This window comes from Eutrigla gurnardus (assembly GCF_963514095.1).
Source record: "Eutrigla gurnardus genome assembly, chromosome: 6".
Lineage (NCBI taxonomy): Eukaryota > Metazoa > Chordata > Actinopteri > Perciformes > Triglidae > Eutrigla > Eutrigla gurnardus.
In genome coordinates this window covers 26020719-26048524 of record NC_139920.1, presented here as the reverse complement: position 1 = coordinate 26048524, position 27806 = coordinate 26020719, and the positions used below count along the sequence as shown (strand labels likewise).

The 27806-nt window shown below is 44.9% G+C and overlaps 1 protein-coding gene across 2 annotated transcripts; it reads left to right on the top strand.

Moving 5' to 3' along the window:
- Window positions 1–27409, top strand: rnf220b (ring finger protein 220b). 2 transcript variants are annotated; one of them, XM_084011240.1, is made up of 16 exons: window positions 1–94; window positions 1251–1862; window positions 18307–18433; window positions 19377–19419; window positions 19509–19607; window positions 20258–20300; window positions 20537–20626; window positions 22546–22589; window positions 22878–22965; window positions 23772–23868; window positions 24006–24065; window positions 24150–24214; window positions 24300–24384; window positions 25656–25764; window positions 26623–26697; window positions 26785–27409. In XM_084011240.1, the coding sequence occupies exons 2-16, from the start codon at window positions 1271–1273 to the stop codon at window positions 26854–26856; spliced, it is 1689 nt and encodes a 562-aa protein (XP_083867366.1). In that variant the 5' UTR covers window positions 1–94; window positions 1251–1270; the 3' UTR covers window positions 26857–27409. The 2 variants fall into 2 exon arrangements, with proteins under 2 accessions (XP_083867366.1, XP_083867367.1); XM_084011241.1 differs by lacking the exon at window positions 20537–20626.
- The last annotated feature ends 397 nt before the right edge of the window (window positions 27410–27806 follow it).

Genomic DNA, 27806 nt, shown 5'->3' with positions numbered 1-27806 from the left:
ACTTTCCTGCGCGACCCGGAGAGAAAGTGCCCGAAAGTCTCTGAGAAATCCCGAAGTTGAAGGAGAAGGAGAGAGAATTACATCTTCGTCCACGGTGAGTCCCGGCTGACGCTGCGCGGTAACGCGGCTGATCACAGCTGCGTTTCTTCTAATTGGTTCAATTGGCTGTTTGAGTGTTTCTGTCGGAGCTTTGTCGCGGTGGGGTTTCTTCTTTCTGAGGGGACTTGTGCGCTCTCGATGGGAAACTGCTGCCTGGTTTTTAAAACGACGTAAAGACTTTGAGGGAAATGTTTGCTATAAGAGGGTCAACTCGTGACCTTTGCGCTTTAAGACGCGTAAAAGTCGCTGTATGTATTTCCAGTTTGTTCAGGTCAAGTGTTTGATGTGGTTTTATCACCGCAGCGCGTCAAACTTTTATTCTCATTCTGGGTAATAATTTAACGTGTTTATTCATAAAGTGGTTCATGGAGGTGACACTCTTTACTTTCTTATTTCGTCCTTTTCCCAATAAATTATTCAATTTTAGTTACAGAGGACCTGCTAATAAGTAGATTCATGTGTTTTTTTCTTATTCTAATATAAAGTCGTGCAACCTTTTTCCGTATTATTTTTTTTAAATGTGCTGTAATTAAACACACTGTTAATCCTTGATTGTTTTTGTGCTGATTGACGTTTCTCGAGAAACTTCTATTCCGGGATGCTTAAAAAAACCTTTTTCCGATTTTATTGTGTTCGACACTCAGCAAGATATCAAATTTATTGATTTTCTACGATTAATTAATTCCACGGGAAAAAAGAAGAATTTTGTTTCATGAAAGTGTCTGGACTTTCCCTAAATCTAATTGCTTCTACCTCACTGTTTAATTTAGTTTAGGTTTCGGCTGTATTTTATTGTCAATTTATCCCCTGGTAATTACTTACAGGCACAGAAGGCCTCCTCCAACCCTGTTCTATTGAAATGAGTTCAAAACTGTAATTGTAAAAATGCCTCTGGAGTTACAACTGGGTTTTTGGCATTGGGGCTTATTTAAAAAGAAAAAAATCCCTGTGAACTTGTAAAAATGATTTCTTCACAAGAGAGGTCAAATTAATTATTACAATCCAGCAACGGTGTAAAGAAATGCATTAGCATGCTTTTTAAGGATAAAACAAAAATCTTTTGAAACTATTTATAATTTATTTTCATGGCTCAGGCTTTACGTTCCACCTGAACACTCCTCTAACTCTGTCCTCCCCCCTCCTCTCCTCAGGACCACTAACACGGAGGTGAATGGACCTCCACCGGCCCTTCAAGATGGACAGCTCCTCCTACCTGCCGGCTCCGCTGGCCTCCCCCGCCCTGATGGTGCTCGCCTCCACGGCAGAGGCCGGTCGCGACGCCTCCGTCCCCTGCCAGGCGCCCAGGCCCTTCGGTATCCCCGCCTCCGTGGAGAAGGACCTCCACCTCCCCTTCCCCTCGGCCTCCTACACCTTCACCTCCATGTATCAGCGCCAGGGCCCCATGTCCGGCACCTTTCCGTCCCGAGACTTCCCGGCCTCCCTGCTCCACCTGCACCCCCAGTTCAACCCGCCCAACCTGGACTGCTCCACCCTGAGCATGCTCAACCACAGCGGCGTGGGCGCCTTCCGACCTTTCTCCTCCCCGCAAGACGAGAGGGAGTCGGGGCTCTACCACTCGGCCTTCACCCCGGCCAAGAGGCTGAAAAGCTGCTTCCCGGAGGTGGAGGGGAAGGAGTTTGACTTCGGCTCCCCGGGAGGCTCCCTCAAAGCCGGGGAGGACTCGGGGAGGAAGCTGTTCTCCATGTCCGGCCTGCTGTCTGATGGGGAGGCTTCATCGAGCCCGGAGGAGCGCAAAGAGCACAGTGAGTACACACACACACACACACACACACACACACACTGATCTGATCCACGTCTTGGTATGTAAACATGCACGACACATCTGAAGCTCACCAGCAGTCACTCATCTCACACCTTTACTGTACGCAGCGAAAACATACAATTTAATTGGCACATCAAAGACCTCGCTCACCCTGACACGACACGGCAGATGACATTTACATACCGTCTGTAGCCGTGGCGACTAATGGTGACAAATTGAAAGGAGCCTTTGTGAGTAAAGACGTTATCTGAAAACATTTTTAACCCGCGGTCGGACAAAGTGTTTACAGCCGACTGGCTCAGACCGGCTTTGACACAAATAAATTGAATGGTGTCACTTATTCAGCTTAGTGATCATTAGCCACATATGACCATTAGGCCTATTGGAAGTCAGACTTTTTCTCGGCGGCGGAGGAACACAAATACACGGGAGCGCGTCGAGGGTTGACATAGGAGGAGTGAGAGTCGGAACGAATGACACCCTGTCAGAGATAACGAGGTGGCAGAGATAGAGAGGAAGGGATGGAGGAGGATAGAGAAAAAGAGAGAAGGAGCGAGACAGAGAGAGAGAGAGATGCTACGATGCGCCGCAGCCTGAGCTTCCCAAACGAAAACCCTCAGCTCAATATGGCCGCCCACACCAGCCGTCTGATTTGTTGACAAATGAGTGGGAGAGGTGTCAGTCAGTGCGCCCGCAGAGGGAGAGCCGCTCCTCATTACTCCCGGGGATAATTGCCCAACGACGCGGGGGCACAACACTTGCCTCAGAGGGGGGAGGGAGGGAAGCCGGAGTCAGGGAGGCAATGCTAGGCATGATGGGAAATCAAACCCCCTCAGTGGCGGTCGCCAAGAGAAGCGCCTGACAGATGAAAGGGACCGGAGAAAGACAGAGAGAGGAGAGAGAGAGCACCCGGCAGATCAGAGGGGGACACCATTGAAAAATAATGACAATGAGAAGGGGGGGGCAGCGATGGAGAGGGGTGAAGGCGGGAGTGGGGGGGGGGACGCTGATACACGCTTTCATACATATCACCTAAAGGAAACTTTCATCCCACACATAAAGGGTGGGAGCACGGACGAGTTGTCTTAAGAAAAGTTTTGGATTGTGTGCCGTGCGTGTGTGTGTGTGTGTGTGTGTGTGTGTGTGTGTGTGTGTGTGTGTGTGTGTGTGTGTGTGTGTGTCTTTGTGGAAACTTGGTGATTTTGTCGCCGGTTGGTGTCTGAGTGACAGGGCCGGGGAGGCGGAGTGGCAGGAAGGAATCTCAATATGGAATTTTAATAAGGACGGGAAAGGAAAGAGACGCCAGGCAAAGCAGCGCGCCGGCGTGAGAGGTGTGTCTGTCTGACAATGTTTGCTCTGTGCACTCGTGCATGCGTGCACCTCTCACCTCCTGATTTTTTGGGAATCTCATTTGGGGAATGTTGACAAGGACAAAAGACGAGGAGGGATGGAACATCTCTCCTCCAAAAAAAAAAAAAAAGAAACGGGTTTGGGAAGGGGAAAAAAAAAAATGGATTCATGCACATTGGAAGCTGCTTTTCCAGCTTTATCCAATTAGATTGGAGCTCAGGCAAACTAAGAGCTTTAATGCAATTGAGCTCCCCGGCACTTTTCTAAGTCTGACATACACTTGTTCCTCTTGACTGGGTAACAGACAGTCACTTCAGGAGCAAAAGTCTTAACTGCTAAGCTTGAAATCTTCCCGGGTTGTGAGAGTGTGTGTCTTACTGTTCGCACACTGCCGATGCAAACACTCACCCAAGTGCAGAATAAACCATAAAAACCCACTTTTATACATTTTTTTTTTACGTTTTCCTGTTGGGTTACCTGTGTCTGTATGGGCTTCAGTCTCCCTGTCAGGCCTGGCACTGCCCTCGAGCAAGGCATTGGCCTCAAAACTGGTCTGTGGATGCCGATCAACTAAATAAACTCACTTTTCTTGAAGTATTTTTGAATCTGGAATGAAATGAGGACACTTATGTGGAGTAGAATACTTTTAAGAGAACACAAATTGAATATTATGATGAAGTCTCCACTTCTGAGTGCCGTAGTTGCACTCGCAGCTCCGTGGAGGAAACAACCTCTTCCCCATCGACGACAGTGGACATCTCCCGTTTTGTCCATTTAGCGTCTTGTCTTCTGTCCATTCTCCCTCCCAGACTTTCCCCCCCTGTTTTATCAGGGAATGTCTGAGACGCTCGGTGCGCTGTGACAGCTGTTCAAACAGCCTCGCTCCGCTTTCAAAGGGCAGATGTCTTCACTGGAGCGAGTCATGCTTATTTTCCTCAGGGAGATGCTTTTTTGCGCCGGCGGCCCGAGCTGGAACCCAAAATGGCCCTTTTTACCAGAAACAGGAGTTGGGGAACTGGAGGATTGGAGTGGCAAAACACACCGCGGCCAGACGCCGACGGGGTGGTGTGTGTGTGTGTGTGTGTGTGTGTGTGTATCTGACTGTGATGGCGAAGCTGAGTGCAAGCTGTGATAACTGGAGCCAGATGTTGGAGAGCGACTGTGTTGTGATACTTGTTAGACGGCAAAAAGTGCTGGTCAGGAAAGTGAAAACCTTCACCTGCAGGAACGTAAAGGTCGTCGACGGTTGAATCCCTGAGTTCACCTATTTAGTACGTCTTCCTTCCTCCACTGTAAGAAATAACTGGGCTGACCTGGAGCCAATTTCACAAGGAAGCACGAGGAAATAAAGCCTGCGCTTCGCCACAAATATACAGTTTTTATTAGTGAAACAAGGCAAAATAAACGTGGAAGGAAATTATCCCGTGTTGCAAATTTTTTATCCAGATATATTCTCTATTTGTATTGCTAGTAGGGATGGGCGATATGGCCTAAAATCCATATTGCGATGTATATTGCAGCCTTTTGCGATAACGATACATATCACGATATATAAGTTATAATAGAACCATTTCAGAACAGGTGACATAGAGGAAAGCCAAACTGCTAAATGTATTTAAGAAAGAAAGAAAGAAAGAAAGAAAGAGTATAGAATTAAATTCTCTATCGTAGGCCATTTTTTTATCGTTTTTATCGCGCATTACTAATTCCTAGCATACAGCTGGATCATTACGAACATATTCATGTAAAAGACGTGTTTTTTTTAAAATTAAGTTTACTAACTCATTGTTTCCCATCATGCATGTTAGTGTCCAGCTGGCTGTCGGTTGTAGTTTTTGCTGTTTACGACTTTTAGTTGGACATAATGTGGGTAAAGCTAATCCTAGCCTTTGTCAGTGTGACATTACATTCTCAAATTTCACAATATTGATTTTCTAAGCTTCATGCTCGTCAAATGTATGATATCCTGTTGGCCTGACATGCACAAATACTGTATTATTATATACGTGAATATCGACTTTGTGAGTCTGTTTGCCTCCACTTTGGTAAGGTTGAACATGAAAGCTTGAATGGACACTCCACCACAACAAATAAGCCCATTGAAGATTTATCTCACTGGGATGAGAAGGTGTTCACCAAATCTTCACCTGAGTGGAAAAAAAAGCCCTGCAGGAAGTTAATAGAGGGGAAACATGTAAGTGTAGCACAGATTGAGGATTCTCCACCAGACGCCCACGGAGTGTAAGCGTCCTCCACGGTCGGTTATTCATGGGTTGTTAGGGGACTAGTGCGGCGCCCGAGCTGAATCAATATGACATAGATTCATCTTAGATCTGGCACGCGGATTACCTCTGTGGGGAAGTTTGACGGGCGCTCCGGACGCTAGAGCCAGCATGCTCGGTGCGTGCGGTGCATGCATGCGGACGCACGTTCAGGGGGTAGATGTCTTCAACCCCTAGGGGGTCCGCAGAGTTACTGCAGGTGGTGAAATAATCTGTCCAAAAATACACGTCAACATGAATACGACCTAAAATAAGCAAATATAAATCGTTCTGTTTGTTAAATGTTGTGCAATTGTGATGTAGAAATGCCAATATAGAATTAAATTATGTTCTATAAATATATCAAGTTTTGCATTGTATACACACATCATCATTCATACAACGTACGAAGCTGTACGAAGTACGTGCTGTCGGGAGCTTGTGGTCGTGTTTGTAGGTACTTTTCCAACACTTATTTGTGCATCTAAGTTTCTCTGCTTCTCACACACACACACACACACACACACACACACACACACACACACTTGGCTGCGTGTGCTGATTTGATAACAGGACAGCCGTCTGTGTGTTTTCTGTGCGGCGGTCGTTGACGGCTGCTGGTATTGAGCGGAGCTTCCCGCTGAAAGGCCCAGTGTTTACATCCGACTGGCAGGTCACAGGAGGATCAATAGCAGCCACTCGATGCTCATGCATACACATATATAGTATCCGCTGCTCCGCTATTATTCCCAGGGTGTATAATCCTTATCAGGCGCTCTTGCGTGTGCACTCCACGCATCGACAGTCACACTCACCATATGTCTATGCATTTTTTTTTCTTTTTTTTTTTTAAAAGCTCCTTTTTACCTGACGGCATTGTGCGCTGCAAAAAAAAAAAAAAGAAGCAATTTTCTCCAAAAAGCGACATGTGCAGCCGCCTCTCCTATAGCGGCCACACTGGTAGGCTCGCTCTTGATTTCAAACACTCGGGGAGGAAGCATTACAATATTAATGGTGGTTGTGTTTGATGTGAGAGCACGGCCACGGTTGACTGTTCCCCCTCCTGTTGTGATGGTAGTTTGTTCTCCTAATGTTCTCAGTAATAGAGGCTTTCATCCTGGCAGGAGGGGGAAATCTTCTCAGCTTTTTATCTTATAAGGGCTGGAGAGAGGGAACATGTGTATTTACATTTACGTGTTGTCTTTGTGGTTTTTGTATACGTCATTGTGTATTTGTGGTCGGAATGTGTGTGTGTGTGTGTATTTGTATGTGTGTGTGTGTGTTACGGCCTCCGTGCAGGCTGAAGTATCTTCCAACATTTCAGGCTGTGGACCACACGGCTCGTCGGAGGCAGACAGGATTTCTATAAGTCTGTCAGTAGTTCTTTTACAGTAGCGTGCGTGTGTGTGTGCGTGTGTGTGTGTGTGTGTGGGGGGAAGGGGGGTCTTTTTGTGGTGACCATCAGCACCTGTTTGACGGCCAACAGATCGGTCGTAACACTTGAAGTCGCTGCATCGCCAGAAAAGAGCAGTGCTGCTTCTGCGTGGAGAGAGAGGGAGGCTTGAGTGTGCTGAGAGAGAGAGAGAGAGAGGGGGGGGGGGGGGGTCATAATGAGTGCAGAGCCCAGGGGTCGTTAAGACAACAGCCTTGTTTTAACAGAGGCCATCTTCCTTTTTCCTCGTGCTCCGTTTTCCCTCTTTTCTTTTTTTTTTACTTCCTTCTACACACCTGATCGACTTGCATCACAGCTGCCTCTGATCTCACATCAAAGACCTTTGTGTGTGCGTGTGTGTGTGTGTGTGTGAGTGTGTGTGTGTGTGTGTGTGTGTGTGTGTGTGTGTGTGTGTGTGTGTGTGTCTGTGTGTCTGTGTGTGTGTGTGTGTGTGTGTGTGTGTGTGTGTGTGTGGGAAAGGCTCCGGGTTAAGGCAGAAAGGGGTATTCCTGTAGATGAATCTCGGCAGTGGCACGCACACACGCACATCCTCCATCCCCGTCCCCAGAGCCTCACAAATCAGTCAGGCAGATAGAGAGGGCAGGGAGGCCAAACGCTGGGGTTAAACACATGCTGCCGAGGAGCAAGCGCACCCAGACAGCAAGACCACACCAATCCTGCACGCCTGGATGGCAGCCAGGAACTCACACACACACACACATATACATAAAACCCTATATATGTGTGTGTGTGTTTGTCTTGTGTCACACAGACCTCATTACCGCATGTCACTTGTACTTGTTGCAAGTCTCCCAGCTGTGGAAGAGCTTGACAACAGCCAAAGCGTCAAAGGCATGCCAAGCTTGATAGCTTCACTTCCCGGATACATGACGTCCTGACATCATCCGGCGGCTTCGGGAGCACAGTTGGCAGCCGAATATCAAATGTGCAATCTTTTATTTATTTATTTTTTTTTTGCAATGTTTTTGAATTTGAATAAACGGAAGACGTGTTAAGGGAGCCACAAAGTACATGTAGAAAGTTGTATAGATGTATATTGTGTGCATGTGACAGTTTAACTATGTCAAAGCACAGGAAACGGTACAGATTACTCCCAGCCGTACTACTTAAAGATCCGCTGATCGATTTCGTCACCTCCCGTGCCGCTGAGCTGTTTCGCGAAAACTCCCATCGGTTGCCGGTGAACCCCCCCTGCCTTAAAGGTCAAAGTTTGCCAAGATTGACCCCTCTCACCCCGCCGTGCAGGGGGTGTAAACACTCCCCCGATTCTCCTCAGAGAATAGCATCGAGGTCCAGGCCATAAATCACGGGTCTGATAATTGATAGGAAAACAGCAGTCCGGCACTATATAACCTTTTACGTGTCGTCTCAACTCTTTATTATGGTGCTAATGAGTGGCCGGCCATCGGGGTTAGAGCCGCGAGCAGAGGGTGTGGTGGTGGTGGGGGTCACCTCGGTAAACTACAGGCACACACACACACACACACACACACACACACACACACACACACACAGGTGGGCAGGCAGACGCTCAACTCCACACAGGAAGGCACCCTCACTGGAGGATATGCGCGTATGCAAGCATTCCCTCACACACACACACACACACACACACGCATAATATGCAAACACACACATGCACACAGTAGCTGGCAGGCTCAGCAGTGTCCATTACAGGCTGCCATTAGTATGGAGATTGTGCTAATTGTCCCCACAGACCACACAGGCAGCGCTCAGCAGGCCCGCTGCGAGTCTGTAAGGCTGAGTAAGAGCAGGGACTCTGCCCTACACATCCCATTGTCTCGGTCGTGACCCTATTAGTGCAATTACAAATCAATCATTGAATGATTATGGGATACATGCTGTGGATTGTTTCAATGCAAATTATAACCATTACAACACATGGAGTTGCCGTGCTACTGTAGCAGAGTTTCACAGAGTAACAATGGAAGATATGGACTAGAATAATCCAGTTCAGAGAGCGTTGTTGAAACGTGTCCAGTGGCATCATCAAACGAGTTTCCAGTGACGTTTTTACCTGTTTTGAGAGCTTCAATAAAAATGTTTTTCATGGAAAACATGTGTCTAATTGCCCTATTGTGGCATCTTTTATTAGAAAATGGAAACATGAAAACTGTTTTGAACAGTAGAGGATCAAAGTGTAACGGCAAGTTTTAGTTATTTTATGAAGAAGTGAAGTGTTGCCATCAAAAGTTATTAGTAATTACATCAGCATATAGTAATTGTTGATGTATTCGGTCTTTTATTGAAAATATGCTCTGAAAATTCTTCTTCTTAAAACACTAAATATGCAATAAAAAAAATGCATGGGTCTTATGATTTATCATAATGTGGCTTTTGAAGGAAACTTACAAAGTATAAATATACTGTATGCCAAAATCATACAATAATTATTTCAAAATTAAGTAATGGAATATATATCATTAGAGAAAATATGTATATATATAGAAAATGTTAGTCAAACCTGTTTAAAACACATATTGTAGTTTTAACATGATGATCCATAGTTGCTCTTTATGGTAATTTAAGTGTTATAAGAAGATGAAGTTAAATATTTGAAGTATTTATGAGCTCCTTTTCCCCCGAGACACATAATTTAGTTTAAATCCATACAACAAACACTGAATCATTGTCTCTTTAACCAAAACTATTGCTTTTAATACATTTAATCTGGATTCACGGTGTGAAATAGCTGCATGAATCTGTATAGTTGTTACTTTGGGTGGGCTTGGTCCAGGGTCCCGGGACTGGAGAGGGTCCAGTCTCATTAGCCGCATCTCAAAGCCCCCCGATCAGTCAAGTAGGGGAGATTGAACCGTGAGCGGCTCCTGTGTGACCCCGCTGGGCGAGAACACAGGGGAGAAGATCTATACCCGCTGGCGCTGCATCGGCCCTCTTTGTTCCGCCGTGTTTGCTGACAGGGGAGATCGGAGGGGCGTATCGACGGGGGGGGGGTGGGGGCTCACACTGCGCTGCGTTCACCGGGGCTACGCAGGCCGAGTGTGTGAATGATGTATACATGAGCACCATCACAATGTGTGCATATTCACACTCACACACACAGATCACAACCGTGATTTCCAGTCTGGTGTGGAGGGTCGGCCGTCCACTCGAGAGCGTTGTGTTGAAGCTGGATTTATCTTCCTCTCAACGAGGCGTCGGGGTCGAGTGGAGTCAGTGTGGTGCCGGGATACCACACTCAGCAGGCAGGGATGCCCTTTATCCTGCAGAGACAACAACAATAAAGGCATTATTTAGTGCCCACCTTTGTTGCAGTGTAACGCTTAAAGTGCACGATCACATAGCCGGGGGGACACAACAGCCCTAATGGATAGTTGGCGAAGTTCATGATGTCAGATTTGTGCTGATGGCGAAGTTAGTTGTATAGGACGGTCCTTTTGGGAGGCTCAGGTTGGGATTTTATCTTCATATGACAAAGAGTTTAGAAATAATTCCTGTAGTTATTTAATGGTGGCCAGAAGAAAATGTCATGTAATAAATGCTTTTATGTGAGTAATTATTATAATTATTATTATAAAATAATTTACTTTCCTATTTATTTTTACAAAAAAGTAGTTTTCTTAAAGATTTCTTCACCTTTTAATACGAAGTTATCCTCAAAGCTGCTTTAATTCCCCCTGATTCCTCTTCACCTTTGTGTTTGGCCTGAAGATAAGCCGCTCAATCGTCTCTATCTTTCCATCATTTGAAGATAAAAAGCATCTTCATCTGGTCGTAATTGTTTGCTCATCCAGGCAGACACAATAACTTCCCTGAGGAAGTGTGACTAACCCAAACACAGGTGTATCACAGAGCGCCAGGTGCTTGTGGTCCCACGTCGTACCAGCAGCAGTCAACACTGTTTCTGACAGTATCAGATGTTATCTGGGGGAGGGAGGGGGGGGAGGTTTGGTTTGGGGGGGGGGCAGATGGGTTATCTGTGATGAGGCTGAAGGCAGCGATGCTGTGGGGTCTGGAAGGTCTGACTGGAGACCTGCTGCCGCTGAAAACTGGGCTTTTTTTTGGTCACAAACCCGGCATAAACAAGAATTTAGATTTCCTTTGAAGTGTATTAGCGCGTCCCTAATGGTCGAGGCTTCCGCTGCTCACCTGCGCCGCACAAAGTGTATGTGGGACAGGTGTGTGAGGGGAACGCAGGTGTGTTTTCTCTGATGAGTCAGCTGCACAATTATCATCAGTAAAAACATGTTGACGACACAAAAACAGCCATTGATGTACCTTGCTTGTTTTTCTGGCGTTTTTGGTATGGTGGTATGATTCATTATTATTGTGGATTTCTGGCAAAATAAACATACTGCGCTTCTATAATAGCACTTTTACTTAAGAGGTAGTAAGGGTTTACTCTTCTTCTGGGTGTTTCTCTTCTCTGCTTCTTTTCATCCTTTTTTTCTCATCCCTTTCTTTTTCCTCATATTCATTGAAACTGTGTTTCTCGCTGTCGGTGCAGTTTTGTGCTTCAGTTTTCCAGGAAATTAAGCCAGTACAACAGAAATCAGAGCACGGGGAACCCACAAGTACATGTAGTTAAGTGAAGAATGTACACGCTGACAAAACAAATCAAAGGAAAAGTAAAGAGCTCCCTGATAAAGAGTGATGATTATGAGAGAAAAGCAATGTAGGAGGACTAAATCTTCCTAAAATCCTTTTCCTTTAGAGGAAACCTGATTTCATGCTTTACTGAATGCAGTTCTGGTGTTGTAATAAAAATGTGTAATTCCTCTCTTTTTCTTTTATTTTTCCTTCTTTTTTCTACTCCTTTCATATTCCCTGCAAACTCATCTGGAGTTATAACGTTCAGATCGTTTCTGTTACATGAATGTGAACAACTGTACTTTAAACCTCCATCTGGGAACCTCATCAGAATGAGCCTCCTGCACCTGATTTTCTGAAAAAGAAAGAAAGAAAAAAAAAACAGGGTTAGTGGATGTGATCGAAAACCTTTTCTTTTATTCAGTCTGGCTGTTTTAAAATTGCCAAATTTAAAATTGATGTTTGTTTAGGGAGTTGAACAGCCGTTGCTGCTGTACAGCGTGTCAGATTTGGCACTGCAGTCGCCTACTTGATGCAGAAAGGCTCAGACGTGATCTCTGGGGGGTTCTTTTCAAGGCGTTTTTTTTAAATAAAGTCAAAACAATAAGAAAAATGTAGAGTAGAGCTCTCTGCTTTGGTCCCAGCTGATCAAATAAAGGAAGGATTCATTTTTTATAGGCTGTGATGCTGATAAGTCCTGCTGCAATTACACTCTTCAGTGAGTTTAACACACAATGGCACTCTGTTTGTCCAAGACTGTTTAAAAAAAGAAAGTTGAGTACTTGAAGTAAGCAACAGAGCGACCCTCTCATTTTCTCCTTATTAACCACTAATTGAGGGGAAGAGCAGGATGAGAAAGACAATGAGAGAGGAATGATGAGGAGACGATGGAATAATAAGAAAGAGAGAGAGAGGGAGAGAGACACAGGGCGAGTATTAACGTGTATTAATCAGTGGTGCGGGTAATAGCGATCTGTATTTTTGGAGCCAATCTAATTAGCCTCTAATGAGAGATTGTGATCTCTCTATTAGCTTTTCGATGTCTCTCGTTCTCACCCTTTCTCTCTCTTTCTGCACACACACACACACACACACAAACACACACACACACACACACACACACAAACAAAAGAGTGATTGAGATGATCATGACAGGAGTAATTGACGATTCAAATTGACACGTTTGCTTCAGTCCACAAAAAGAAAAGAATCTTCCAGCAAACACACTGGTATTAAATCTCAATATTTCACAGCTGGCGTCAAACACCTGTTTCCAGAGGAAGGCTCTCATTAAAGTGATAACAGGACGTTATTATTATCTGCAAAATGGCTTCAACTTTTCAGGAGCAACCTTGTATTTTTCAACTTGATCATGAGTTTTTTTAATTAAGAATTGCGTACAAACTCCAAGTGTTGTAGATCTGTAAACCCCAATAAGCTCCAGAAGCAGCACCTTAAAAAAATATCTCCCTCCTGGCAAAAAAATAAAATAAACGATAATGATTGATTGCCTGAAGTCTGAGTTGAGAGAGGTTCAAGTCCCGATGGTGTGATATAGTGTGACATGGTTGGATCTCTGTATATCCGGCCTGTCTAGTGAGTGCAGGTTGATGGCATCAAAGTGAGTGACAGGCCACCGGTGAACATCTCTGTTGCTGTCCGCCGTCGGCGACGGCTCCGACTTTGACAGACAGCAGTCAGCAAACAGATGTCACAGCCTGGATTTGGCATTCGCTGCCCAGAATATCAGCTCGATTACTTCTCAACTTCTGGAGGATCATATCTGCTGACGGTAGATAGAAGGGAGTGTAAATGAGAGGAGGGAAAAGGGCAAAGACGTGCACTCAAGCTTCCTGGTGGGACTGGAACTAAGTAAGGTAGGTATAGAGGTCCTCATGGGTCCAGGACTTTGGACCTGATTCAAAACAAACCTTTGAAAACTTACTCATAACCCAAAGAAAACAGAGGACAGTCCGACCTGATCCCTGATGCTCAAACAGGACCTGAACAGACCAAAATCGAGATGAACAATTGGTAAACTTCTTTTCTTCTTCCTCATGTCGGACATTTTCCCCATTTTATCTAAAGTTCAAACCCACCGTCTCACCTCTGCTGAGTGAGTTTGCTTTGATCATTAGACATTTGGGAACAAAGACCCCCAACTGGTAACAATAAATTGGGACCTTACCTGGGTCTGCATATTATTTGGACCCCATCCAACTCCGATCTTGGGTTGGGTCTTAGTTACCAAACCATGTGGACCTGTGAAGACCCCCAGACTACCTTCATGTTCCACCATGAATCAGCAGACTTGGATCTTTTGCAGATATTCCAGAAGAAAACAAACAGAGCTGCAGATATTCCCCCATGAGGTGGCTTGTAAGTAGCCTCATGTTACCACAAACACCCAAGGACGATCCTAACTTCCCCCCCCCCCTGACTTCCACCTGCTCCCTCCAATCTGTAAGTCACTATCAAAGATCATTGAGCCATGCATCTCAATGAGGATTGATTGATTGGCTGGAGCGAGGCAGAGGCAGGGTTCGATCTTTGCCCTCCGGGCCCTGAGAAGGGAAATATGGTGGCGGGGGGGGGGGGGGGGACACGCAGTCGCACAGCTCCCCAGTCCACTCTCCATCAACGAGATGATTGGACACACACATGCTGAGCCACGCCCGGCGCCTGATGGAACAATTGGAGAGACTAATGGAGGAAGATGAGGGAGAGGAAGAACGAGAGGGAGAGGAATTGGGGGGGTTTGCGAGCTGATTGACTTGTGGTCAGAGAGGTTATGTCCATTGATCTGCGGGGCAGAAGGAAAAAGGGCTTTGGCCTGAGGTGCTTCAGAATGAGTCTATTTGGGGTTTAGGATTCCTGTCCATTCCCACCAGGAGCTTTTTCATCATCTGACTCCCCAGGAGTTACAACTGCCGTCTCCCGGCTGTCCACATAATGCACAGAGCACTACAGAGGCCAAAGGCCAATCAATGTTCTACAAGGGGTTGATACAGATCTTATTAGTCAATGAATGATCATTAGTGGTCTAACGAGGCATTGATTTGTGCAAGGGCCAAAGGTTGCGGTGGTTGTGGTGAGTGTCTTTAATACATTAAACACGATTGATTGCGAGAGTAGGAGGTGGGATATTTTTTTTGAAGGATGCTGGAATTAGATTGGACAGTGAGAGATTTGAGGTCAAGCCAGGAGAGGGAGTGTGTGCTTTCATCGGCCTTTGAATGTGGTTAGGATTGAACTCCGATCCAAGCATTTGTAATTTTTTTTGTGTGTATTACTGTTGTACCAATTCTGAAATTAATAAAAAGCAGATATCTAGAAGCACTAAGTCAAAGGCAACTAAAAACTTGCCGTTTCAAAGGCTTGGAGCAGCAGCCTTTGAAAGCTGAGGAAATGACTCTGCTCATAGCAGATGTGTTACTACAGGGCCTATTATGTTGCTCATTAAATACCCAACCTCTCAATAGGCCATTATTTCCCCAATAAAAAACAAACGGCGGCCTGCATACTTTCCCCTCTCCCCCCTCTGCTTCAGAGGTTAGTTCTACCTCACAGACGGCAAAAAATCCTGACTAATATCCTGCATGTGATGCTTTTAAATAGGAAGCAGGCCGCGGGACAGGGTGGGGTACAGGTGTGGCAGGAGCCAATGGCTTTTATAGCCCTCCATCTCCTCTGAAAGTGTGCCAAGGACCTGCCTACACAACCCACCGCTGCAGTGTTCGCCGCCAAGCGTTAACTTTACTCCCCCCGCCAATCTCTACATGCCTACTGGTTATATAGAGTCTGTGCTTGTTACGACTTTATAGAGGGATTTCTGATGTGCTTAGAGAATTGTTTGATGATTGGGATAATGATGCCAGTTGGAGTGAGTTGTCTCAGCACTTTATCGCCAGTGAACACAGAGAAAAACAGACCCGGCCAACGCTTAAAAAAACAAGCTCCACATCCTCCAACATCCTCCCCTGGATGCTCGCTCGCACGTCCCCTGCCATTCAAAGCCGTCCAATCCTCCCAACGTCAATCAGAATTAGACCACGTCCACAGGTTTGTCACCGCGGGGACGTTCGTCACCGTGTCTCTCCCCCTGCAGAACAGCCTTTTCATGCCCCGGCATAATGTCAGCGGGTGACATCCAGGCCTGATGTGATGTGGCATTCACTAAAGGTCACGTTAGGCATCTCTGCTCCGTCGGCATCAGCAGAACTGGCAGCCGTCATATGGGCGCTGGCATCGGCCATTACCCGGGCCCTCGGGGGGACTCGGAGCTTTAAGGATTTGTCAGGAGGATTCTGATCTCTCTGTTGCGGTTGGCGAACGCGGGGACAGTCGCGGTCCGCGCCGTCGACGCAGAACAACAGAAAGTGGATTTGACCGTCAATCTCCCAGTGACGAGGAGGGGACAGCGATATCTTGTTTGTTTTTGAAAAAACGTGAACTTTGCTAATCTTGTGATGCTCTCGATAGTGGAGACAGGGACGTATCGCTCCGATGGGTTATTCGCCCCCGGGGGTGTATTCTCTTCAAATTCATGGGGGAGATAAGAGATTGTATTCAGGCATGTGTGTGTGTGTGTGTGTGTGTGTGTGTGTGTGTGTGTGTGTGTGTGTGTGTGTGTGTGTGTGTGTGTGAATCCCTTCAGAAAAGATGTTGTGTAAATTGATTTGTTATCCGGTTTTCCAGTTGTACATGGTGCTTTTTTCTTTTATCGTGAAAAAGGGGTAAAATGAAATGATCAGAACAAGCCTCGCCGATAGCCGAAGGAGCGTCCTCCCGTGTGGGAACAGTAAGTGAAGCAAAGAGCAGCTGGACAAAGGCTAGACGTCCAAGAAAAAGGAGGTCCTGGACTGCCGAGACACAAAGACAGGAAAAGGGAAACAATCAGAGAATCCGTGAGGAGATGAGCCAGTCAAACTCAGTCCAGGCCGGGCGAGAGACAGAGAGAGACAGTGAGAGAGAGAGAGAGCGAGGGCCAATCCATCCGAGCCAGTTGCCGTAGTGAGGGAACAGTTAACAAGCCCCACAGGCAGGTTTTACAGCCCCCTGTTGTGTGTCTGAGACCCCCCAGGCTGAAGAGGGGCTGAGCCTTACTGATACTGACAGGGTTTATGTGGGGCGGGGGCGCAGGGCAGCGGGGGGGGGGGAGGGAGACGTGTAAAAAAAAGGTGGTCATGAACCGACAACTGTCACTTATGAGGGTCCGGCTTCAGCAAGAGCACACACACACACACACTCATCCACGCAGCCAAACGTGCACGCTCCCCTCATAATGGTGAGGAGCAGAGGTGAAGGGTGGGGAGGGAGGGGGGGGGCTGGAGTCGGAGGGGTGTGGGTGGTGGGGGGGCTTATCCAAAAAGTGGACCAATAAAACACCTGAAAATCAAATCCCATTGCTCTTATCGCGGCGCCATTCAGAGACGTTATCTGTGCAGGTAATGTGGTTATAAATTCAATTTCAGCCCAGAGATTTCATTGTTTACTGATGCCTGCATGTTCCGGGCGGCAGAGCGCCGAAAGCCCGGGAACGTTCGATGCGTGTCGGGAAAAGTCATTTAGGCTTCCGCAAGGGGATGCAAAAAAAAAAGAGAAGGGGAGAGAGAGAGGGAGAAAGAAGGGTGAAACCAGGAGAGCTGTCACTCTTCCAAGGACACCTGACTCCTGCTTTCTATTTTCTGCCCAATGTTTTATTTAGAGGCCATTTTGTCCTATTTGGTTCCCCATTACGGGGGGGCTCATACCTCAACTGATGTCGGCGTCTGAGCTAGTCATGCTGTCGGGAAAAGTGTTTGTAAAATAAGGTCCACGTGGAAGTTCAGTCCACACTGAAAAACTGTCAGAAATCCGTTCGTAACGTCGCGTATTGGAATTAAATTGTGATTCCAGCTCCGTCGTTTGGTTACAGAGATGGAAATGAGGTGCATCTTGCCTACTAGCTCTCTCTCCACGTGATTGATGACGTTCAGGAGTAAATCACCTCATCTACTAGGTAAAATCTTGATATAGTAGAGCTCCTCGGGCTCCCAGCTGGCTGCTTATGGCGGTGATCCATCAGTGGGGCCCAATGGGCCGAGTGGCCCCTCCTGGGTAATGTTCCTATTGACAGCCTTTGATGTCAACACGCTGACAGCGGGGGGGCCATCGCCGCCTGTCACTGTGTTTATGTCTGTGTGTAAACTTATTTCACTCTCACTGCCACTGTCTGAATGGTACAGATAGGTCTAATACTACACACACACACACACACACGCACACACACACACAGCGACTATAAAAATCCTCCGTTAACTATGAGTTAGAGTTTAATGAGTGGAGGCGTCATGGTGGTCTAGTGGCAACATCCCCAGTCCGAGTCCAGCTCGAGGCCTTTGTTTGAATGTTATCTAATGAAGGTAGAGCGTCCCAAAATGTAATACGAAACATGCAATTTAATTCACAAATCCGACGTTTTCTTTCTTTTTTTATTGTGCTTTTGTTTGTTGGATGTGCAGATGTGAAGTAAAGGAAAACTACTATGTAAAAGTACCTTATGAGTACCGAATGAAAGCTCATTATGAAGGAAAACTCATCGTATTACCCCTCCATAGTCAACTGCACTTACTTACTGTATTCATAACATAAAAAAATGAGAATTGGAACATTTTAATGTTTCCTAGATGATTGTTATTGATGGCTAAATGGTGCATTTTGGGAATTGTGGGACGGCATTTCACTTAGTTTGGAACCTGCCTATCTGACAAAACTCCTTTAACTCTCTCGCCCTCTTTATTCTTCAGGCAAAGTGAAGGGCCTCTATGACGCTCAGGCCCCGATGTGTCCGGTCTGCCAGGCCGTCCTGAGACCAGGAGAGCTGCAGGATCACATGGAGCAGGAGTTGTCCAAACTGGCCCAGATTCACATCAGGTATCGTGATCTGATTCCGTTTTATCCAGAATCCTCCTCGTGTCTTTACATCCTTCCTAGAACCGTTTCCTTGTTGTCTTCTTCTCACACCCTCCATTTATCCATTTGTCATTTTCCTCCCGTTTTGCATCCCCGACTTTCTATTTCTAGTTCAGCTTTGCGGTGATAATAAATGTCGACAGATTTTCTAGCCAAAGGGACCCCCCCCCCCCCTTCCCCCGCCTCGGTTTCCCCAGGTGGTATCTCCTGTCTTCTCCGTCACCTGCGTGCAGTGTTTACAAGCCGCCTCATTGTTCCCTACATATTTCATATTACAGCCTCCGGCCTCGAGGCGGCCAATCACACAGCGGGTGGATAATGTCCCGCTAATGGCTGCTTTGAGCCCTCCGCACACACACACGCACACTCGTAGTCTGAAACACACACACACACACACACACACACACACACACACACACACACACACACACATTACCTGCTGCTTAGACCAGAAGAATGATTCCTCCAATAAAGACATTACACTCCAAATCTGCTTAACGACCGCTCCGTGGACAGTAATGGTTTCAAATTGAACTTGGCCCCCGGGGACACTGTGTGTGTGTGTGTGTGTGTGTGTGTGTGTGTGTGTGTGTGTGTGTGTGTGTGTGTGTGTGTGTGTGTGTGTGTGTACAGTATCTGTGTGATAGACAAAGTGAGAAAGAGTAAAATGAGGTTATACACGGACTCAGACATAAAGTCAGACAAGATAAAAGCGGAGGGTATTTATAAGACGGCATTTAAAAGACAATATGTTATTTGTGTGTTTTATAGGATTATAGTGTGTGTGTGTGTGTGTGTGTGTGTGTGTGTGTGTGTGTGTGTGTGTGTGTGTGTGTGTGTGTGTGTGTGTGTGTGTGTGTGTGGTGGTTAAACATTGTGTATGATTCGGCTCTTGTCTCTGCAGTGCCACGGCGGTGCAGAACAGCCACCTCCTGAGGACGCCGAAGGTAAACAGTTGACATCCTTTTGTGAGTTTAAAGAGACCTGGATACGCTGTAATCCCTCCATTGACTCCCCCGTTTGTTCTCCCGTTTAGGTCCAGTCCCTGTCGCTCTCTCTGCACATCAAGCGGGAAGGCGGTTCTCCCACCTCGCCCCCCCGAACATCCGAGGACATCCACTCCGACCGGTACCAGGTCAGGTTAGGTTTTTAAAGAATGTGTAGCTGGATGACTAGTAGTTAGCAGCATCATTAATTCATAGGGTTTTCAAACGTCAGGAGACTATAAACTCTCGATGAGGAAAATTTCCACAAAAGAAAAAGAAAAATAATAAAATAAATAAGTACATATAAGTGTACTAATTTGAAGAGAGCAGATGAAGATGATGTCTTGAGCACTTTGTAAGGCAAGGCAACTTTATTGGTATAGCACCTTTCATACACAAGGCAGTCTCTAAGTGCTTCACATCATAACATGTCATACAATAAAGTAAAAAAAAATAGAATTAAAAGAAAATAAAGGCAAAATTAAAATGCATAACAGAAAAGAATTGGAGAAAAAAAAACATTAAAACAAGCCTATAATAAAATAAAGTTTAAATTTAAAAATTCAATAATAATAATAATAATAATAATAATAATAAAATAAATAAAAACAAGAATATCAAGGAATAGAACATACAGTGTAGCATAAGAAGTTCACAGATTTACTTAGGATTTACTGAGCTGTATTTAGCGCTCTCGTAAAGGTAACTATAGTAACAAGTGGCATCCATGACAGGCGTGTTAACATTGTGCTATGTGGATGAAACACACCGTTTAAATCCTCCTTCCTGTCCCTTGCAGACGTTCCTCCGCGTGCGTGCCAACAGACACACAAGACTAAACGGTACGTTGACGCCCGAGTGTGCTAAATGTTGTGTTTCCTGGTCTTTTTTTAAATTCTAGTTTCTTTTGTTCGATGCGATCAGATATGTGTTTTGGTCCAACCCTTCCGTCCCCTCACCCAGTCGTTCAGATATCAACCCCCCTTTTTTTTTTTTTTTTTTTCCCACACCGGCCTAGCGCCCACACGAGCAGAGGAGCTATTAACCTTTCAACTTTGACCTCTTGATATGTTAACAGTCGATGACCTCTGCTGGTGCAGGTGCTACGTCAAATCTGCCCCATTACGCCCCCACAGCGCAGGAGCCCACCTAGACTGCACACAAGCTGGTAAGACGCACCGAGAAGCACTTCCATCATCACGTTTCAACGAGAATCTCAAGCTGTTGAGTTTGTCTGTCCGCTCCTTAGGGCTTATAATCTATAACTCATGCTTATATCAATGGTTAATAAATGATTTTCTACTAAGCAATAGGATTTTTTCTTAAAAACCTGGCAACCCAAACCTCTTCTGTTCTTATTTATGGCTTAAAACTGATCAATGTAGCACCTATTGGTGGTAGAATACACAATAATGAAACATTTATTTCAGTTTCAATGTTCAGAAGCCTTTAAACTATTGTAAAAGTTATATAACAGAGCCTCTGCTCTGATTCAGACGTTTAGACTCACAGAGCTGACATCAGAGACGTCTTACTACTGTTATTATTAACACAGAGATTCTCCAGCTCTCAGCTGAGTCTTCAAACTGCCACCGCTGTCGAGGTCTGTTAGCCTTTATTGGGGCTTATAACAGGACAGCATAATGAGCTTCTAAATACATGTCAGGGAGGCAAACGAAGAAGGGAGGAAGAGGAGGAGGAGGAGGAGGGGGGGGGGGCTCCTCTGTTGATTAATCAACCTCTCTCTCTCTCTCATTCCCTCTCTCTCCTCTCTGTTTGATGAGCTCTTCCTCCTCTATGACCCTCTCTTTAACCCTCATTATGTTCGCTGGGATGGCGGCACTCGGGTCATGGCCACCAGCTCTCTGTGTGTGCCCCCCCGCCCTGGGGGAGGGGTGGGGGGGGGGGGGGGGGGGGGGTACTGTCATCCAGTGGGAATTAGAGGGTCCTAAAACTTAATGTCCCCTTATGCAATCTGCAGTCAGTCAGGTCACAGAGGGAGAAGAGGTGCAGTTGGTGTTCTGCCATGTTAACTTTTATATCAGAGGAGAGTGGGGGGCTGGGGGGGGGGGGGGGCGTTTGCATCCACTGCTGAAAAAACCTGCCATTGTTGGATATATAGAGCCTGTATCTGTGCTTTCTGGTGCTTTCATGTAATGTCTATGTGGTCGGTATATTTGAATGTGTGGCTGTCAGATGAGCTGAATGTATCCCATCATCAAAACAAGGCGTAACGTCCCTTTAAACTGGATGTTTTTTAACATGACTCAGAGAAAGTGTCCGTGGTCAGGCTTGTCTCTCATTTTCCTTTTTAAAGTCGTTTTTTTAGGTTTGCATTTTTGCTGCTACCGCAGTTTCAATGATTTTTCCATTACTTTTTAATACCTGTTATGTTTATATACATCCTATACACTCATTCTTTTTTTTCAAACAAATTTCATTTTTTTCTAATTCGACCCCAGTACCAGTTTAACACTTGGTTGGAAATCACTGGTGTAGGTTGTCAAAAACTGGAAATCAATAAAAAACCTAAATAACTAAAGAAAAGAAATACACTCAAACTGTGAAAATAACATCACACAGTGTCATATAACATGGAGATTGTGTTCATCACATAAAAACGTAAAAATGTTTTCTAAAATGAGTAGAAAAATAGCTAAAATGAAATGAATTCTAGTTATTATTGTTCTTTGAAGCCTCTTCTTGACTTTAAACAGTCTCACAGTGATGTGAAGGGTGGCGCTGCTATGCTCCGTAAACTTTCTTACACCCAAAAGCAGAACTCGGACAAGACTGGCAACCGTTCAGGAGATTTATTGAGGCAGTTGGAGACCCGGGGTACTTTTCTCTGTGTGGCCTCCATCGCAAACTGTTTCTAAACTCCCGAATGTTTGTGTGGGAGGAAGGAATATTTCCATCACATGGAAAATACTTTGATTCTCACAGAAAAAGAAAAATGTCTCTAATTCAATGTGCAGACGGAGATTAAAGGAAGTTCACATGAACCATAAAGGGACCACCTTAAGTCAGTGTGACCTTAAAAATATCATTCATCTCATCTCTCTTCCATCTCCTCTCTGTTCCCAGTCAGGATCGGAAAGCTGAAGAGGAGAAAACCAGAAGATGGACAGGTGTGTGTTTTCTTTTTTCCCCCCCCTAAGAAGATAGATGAAAATCTTTTTTTCCTTGACATTTTTATTGTAATCGCACCGCCGCTGTTGACTGCTTTTGTTCACGTAGCATCAGGGTCACTGTCAGCTCGCTGTGTATCCATGTGAAAACGCCCGCCGGCCGTTGGTTCACAGCTATGAAAACACACGAGTAGATCCGCAGCTCGAGGCTACGGCTGACATATGGACGTATTCACCGAGACAGCGATACCTCCTAGTAAAGTTTGTGTTTGTGTGCGTTTTTTTAAGGAGGGTTCGATGGAGTTGGCGCCGCTGCAGGACGAGTGGAACGGGCGGAGGAGGATGCAGATGGCGACTATAGTGGGAGGGTTTAAAGGTACGTGCCGTCGAGGTACCCATGTGTGTGATCTGGTTCAGTGGAGGGCGAATAATGTGACTGTGAGTGACAGTTGGAAAAAGCACTGAACTTTTCAGTCCAAATTACAGCGGAGCAGGATGCCTTGAAGGTTAGATTAAAAAGGAACGGTTTCCTTTAGCCTGAGCAGGAAGCTCTGACCTGCAGACGTCTGACATGCTGACGGACAGAACATCAGAACATCCAGATGGGCCACATATAAGATTCTTTTTTAGGAGGGGGGGGTTCTGAACTTCACCTTTAACCTTCAAAATAAGAACAGCTCTCTCTCTCATTTATTTCAATTCAATTCAATGGGACTTTATTGGCATGAAAGTTTTGGTAACAATGTTGCCAAAGTATCAAAAAATATATAATTTGTCCAAATATTAGGACAGTACACAAAAAACAGTAATATGAACATTAACATTGAACATACTTATATAAACAGTTAATATTATGTATTATACCTCTTATATCTTTTATATATATTTTATATATAAATATAAAAATATATATATAATAAATATATATATTTATAATATTTAATTTTGAGTCATTCAGCTCTTTGAATTCTGATATTTCAGAGTTGAACGTCCGAATGAATGAATGTTTTTTTTACATTTTTTACACTCGTTCTCTCTCTCTCTCTCTCTCTCTCTCTCTCTCTCTCTCTGTCTCTCTCTCTCTCCCTCTCTCTCTCTCTTCCATGCAGCTTGTTTAAACCCATACATATATGTCTACAGGTCATATTGAACACACGTCCTGTGTTTCTCGTGTCTCCTCAGGTGCCGTGCTGGTGAGCACGACTTCTAAGGAATGCCGAGACAGCGACGCCGACCTGGACGTGGACGGAGACGACACCCTGGAGTACGGCAGAGCGCAGTATCCTCTCACACAGCAGCGGCTCTATGTTTGACTTCATCTAGCTACCTGTCCACATGCTGGCATCAGTCATGTGACCTTTACTTGGAGAACGTGGGAGAAGTTAGATAAGTGTTTTTCCTGACCTTCGTTCTCAGATACACAGAGACCGATGTGATCCCCTGCTCGGGAGAAAGCTCCAAGGAGACAACAGTGAAGTATGTACATCCATCTGGTCAGGGTGTCACTGTTCTATATTCAATATGGGCAGCCTTTTAAATGTCTTTTTCTTTCCCTCCCAGCAGCAGCACCAGTACGTTGCCTGACTCCAGAGTAAGCCTGGAGTTTTCCAAATGGTCAAATGATGGTGAGTTAAGTCTAAGCTACATGAGAGCAAGACGTGAGGTTGGTGCATCTCTTATTCATCATGTTTTACTTGTTCGTCCTCTCAGGGAGTCCTTCCACCAGCGGTGGAGAGAAAGTGGACGGCAGCGTCGCCGGTCTCCCCAAAACCTGCAAAAACTCTGAGATAGAGACGTAAGTTTGTGACTCACACTGCAAACATGTCTGTGTCACATTTATCAGCGCCAAATAACCTGTAATAATCTCAAACGGTGTTCATTTAAGGGATGAAACACTTTTCGGGTTGTGATTGATGGTTCTATTGAAATTAAATTTGAATTAACCTTTATTGAATCTGGCCTGGAAAAAGGCAAAAACCTATTGAGGGAAGGCGTACGGACTAAGAGAAATATCAAAAGATAAATAGATAGCAACACATCATGACACAACGTGCCCATTACTGGCATACAATCACAACAGTCATTACATTATATATATATAAAAAAAAAAAAATTCAGATCAGCACACAAGCAACAGAAAAAGAGTGAAATGAAATATGCAAAACAAAAGTGTCAAAGGGGTTGAATGACTTTTTGTTTTTAGACGTATTGTTTAAAGAAACTTTTTAAATAAAATACAATAAAGACTGACGTTCTTCTCCGAGTGAATAAAGTTTTTATTTTATTAATTAAATACATTCCTTTGTTTGAGTTAAATCTTCCTCCTGCTATGCTAAATATGTCAGCACATACTTTTCAAAGGTTTTGTTTAATAAATCTGATGTAGAAGTTCTGATTTTTGTGTAAACTTGCATTCTTTGGGCTGTAAATCTGAAAGGATACGTTAAAAATATAAATAAAAAACAAAAAAAAGGAATCGAAGTGAATTCCAGGTTTAAAATCCATGTGAATCAGCCAATCAGAGCCGAGGGAAGTGATCCTATCCGTTACTATAAAGTGTATTTTGGCGGGTGGTGTCTCACCGGCCTTCTACACAATGATACTATATCAGTGTGATGATGTCATCAATCAAGGTCACGGCAGGCGTGCGCACACATTTCATCACACTTAATGCATTGCAGCCTGTCTGCCTCGCTGTACAGTATGTTTGCGCTTATAGTCCATCCTGTAATTGTGCATGTGTACGTCTATCTCTGTGAGGACCCTGACACCTCAATCCCCCCTCTCTCACCTCACACACACACACACACACACACACACACACACACACACACACACACACACACTCTGCCTATGATAAATGAGACAGCGAATGCAGGCAATGTGATTGCTGCTAAATTTCATGCTCAGTGTCCATGTTGGCCAGCGAATAATTTAATCTGTCTTCGATTTATAAATGACTCTCCAGGATCTGCCTAACTCACACACCCTCCCATCTCCCCCCCTGTTGCCCTGCGTGTGTGTGTGTGTGTGTGTGTGTGTGTGTGTGTGTGTGTGTGTGTGCAGGCTCTCAGAGGATTCCACGCTGACAACTCTGGATGCACTTAAAGCTCGGATACGGGATTTAGAGAAACAGTTGTCTAAAGGAGACAGATTTAAATGTCTCATCTGCATGGTGAGTACGAAGCCAAATCAAATCAACGGAGCGCGAAACGCAAGATAGAGATAACAGCGTCGCGGTGCAGAAACGGCTGATAGTCCTGTAGGGACCTGTGTTTTAGGGGGCGATAAGTCAATAATATGTGTTATGCTCTTTTAATGGAATATACTGTAAATGTGGCAATGGAGATGTTTTTATCTGGTTGATATGGGTTGTATTTGCTTTTGAAAAAAATACACTTGAAGTCATATTTGAAATTTCCAGGTAAATCTGTTTGTTGACATGATATCACATTTAATGACACACTGTCAACTCTGTATTATGTTTATATGGATTGATATAAAAGCTCGGACACAATTTGATCTTTTAAAACAATTCCACTCCAGTGCTGTAATTATAGGCCAATTCATCAAATAGTATAGAAAATGAATAAACAATATTTCAACAATCACTTTTTCATTTGAGAAATGTATCGGGAAAAGAAATGGCACGTATTTGCTCATTCCAGAATTTAAAATTTGAGAATTTGCTGCTTTGCTGTTGCACCATCGTTGTTGGCTGTTTATTGAACAAAAATCCTCTTTAAACCCGTATTGAATGTTTCTGGTAAATATGATTTCTAACCCCATACTTTTGAGTAGAAGGAGGAAAGTGGATTTAAAGTGATGGACCTACTTTGCTCCTTTTGATTTGAACTCGTGTCAAAAAACTGGTTGTAATGAATCCCTCGACACCCGAGCCGGACCTTTCCTGCCGTTAAAAGGCTTCGAAGCGTCTTTTAAAGCTCTTATTGTAGTTTCATAAGGACATCTAGTGGTAGATTTATGTATTACACGTACGGCATCGTCACCTGTGTTTCCTCTCTCTCTGCAGGATACGTACACCACCCCCCTCACCTCCATCCAGTGCTGGCATGTTCACTGTGAGGAGTGTTGGCTTCGGACGCTGGTAACGAGCTTCATCAACACACATTAAAAATGATCAAAATAATTTTTAATAAAAGGCAAATAAAACAACCTCCTCCTTGTTCTTTAGGGAGCAAAGAAGTTGTGTCCTCAGTGCAACACCATCACTTCCCCTGGAGACCTGAGGCGGGTCTACCTGTGACGCAGCCACTCACACACAACGAGGAGAGGGTTTTCAGCCAATCACGGGCGGGTTCGTGGACAGCTGGCCTGTCACAGACTACCGCCCTCCTCCTCCTCCTCCTCCTGGCCCTACCTGTCAGTGTACTCCTAACAACCACTAACAACAGCAAGTGTGACCTTTGACCTTCCATTATACAGCGCTGTACAATATCCATGTTCCTGCTGCAACGTCAACCAGATCAGAGAAAAAAAAAAAGCATCTTAAACCAACTGAGAGCTCAGGCACTGAATAACCAGTTTAGAAAACAATGCTTTGGGACTATATTTAATAATTTTGTAATCCTTTTTTTTTCTGTTTAATGAGGGGAGGAAATGGTTGAATGACATGCAAAGCACATGTACATAGTTGTGTGTATGTTTGGATTGGTGTGTGTGCGTGTGTGTGTGTGTGTGTGTGTTGATTAGCAGAAGAACCTGACTGTGTTTACTGTACAGAGTCTTTGCTTAGGTTTGTTTGTTTAGCTCCTGTAGGTTGGAAACACTCACAATAATCTTATTACATCGAGGCTCGGCCCGTCTTTCTCATTGATGTGTTTCTTTGTATAGGGACATTAAAATCTAATTTCATCAATGTTGCTAAAATAAAACGTGTCTACAAAGTTGTCGTTTGGGTTTTTGGGTGTTAAAAGCCCGTCTCTCTCCTTGTTTTGATGACTCTTATGTGGCGAACTTGCCCTTTAAGAAGTGGGTCGGTGCAGGATTAGTCGGGGGCAGAACCCGTCGCAGCTCATCTGGAGTCGCCGGACACTAAACCCTGCTATTCTGAGCTTTTCGCTGCGTGAGCGACAGAAGCCTGCGAGGCTCAATCACGGAGAAGGGAAAAAACACACCAAACATCCTGAATTCATTAAAGTTAACAGCACGATGATGTCACCACGAGTACGTCGGCGGTCAGCTGTTATAAATTCT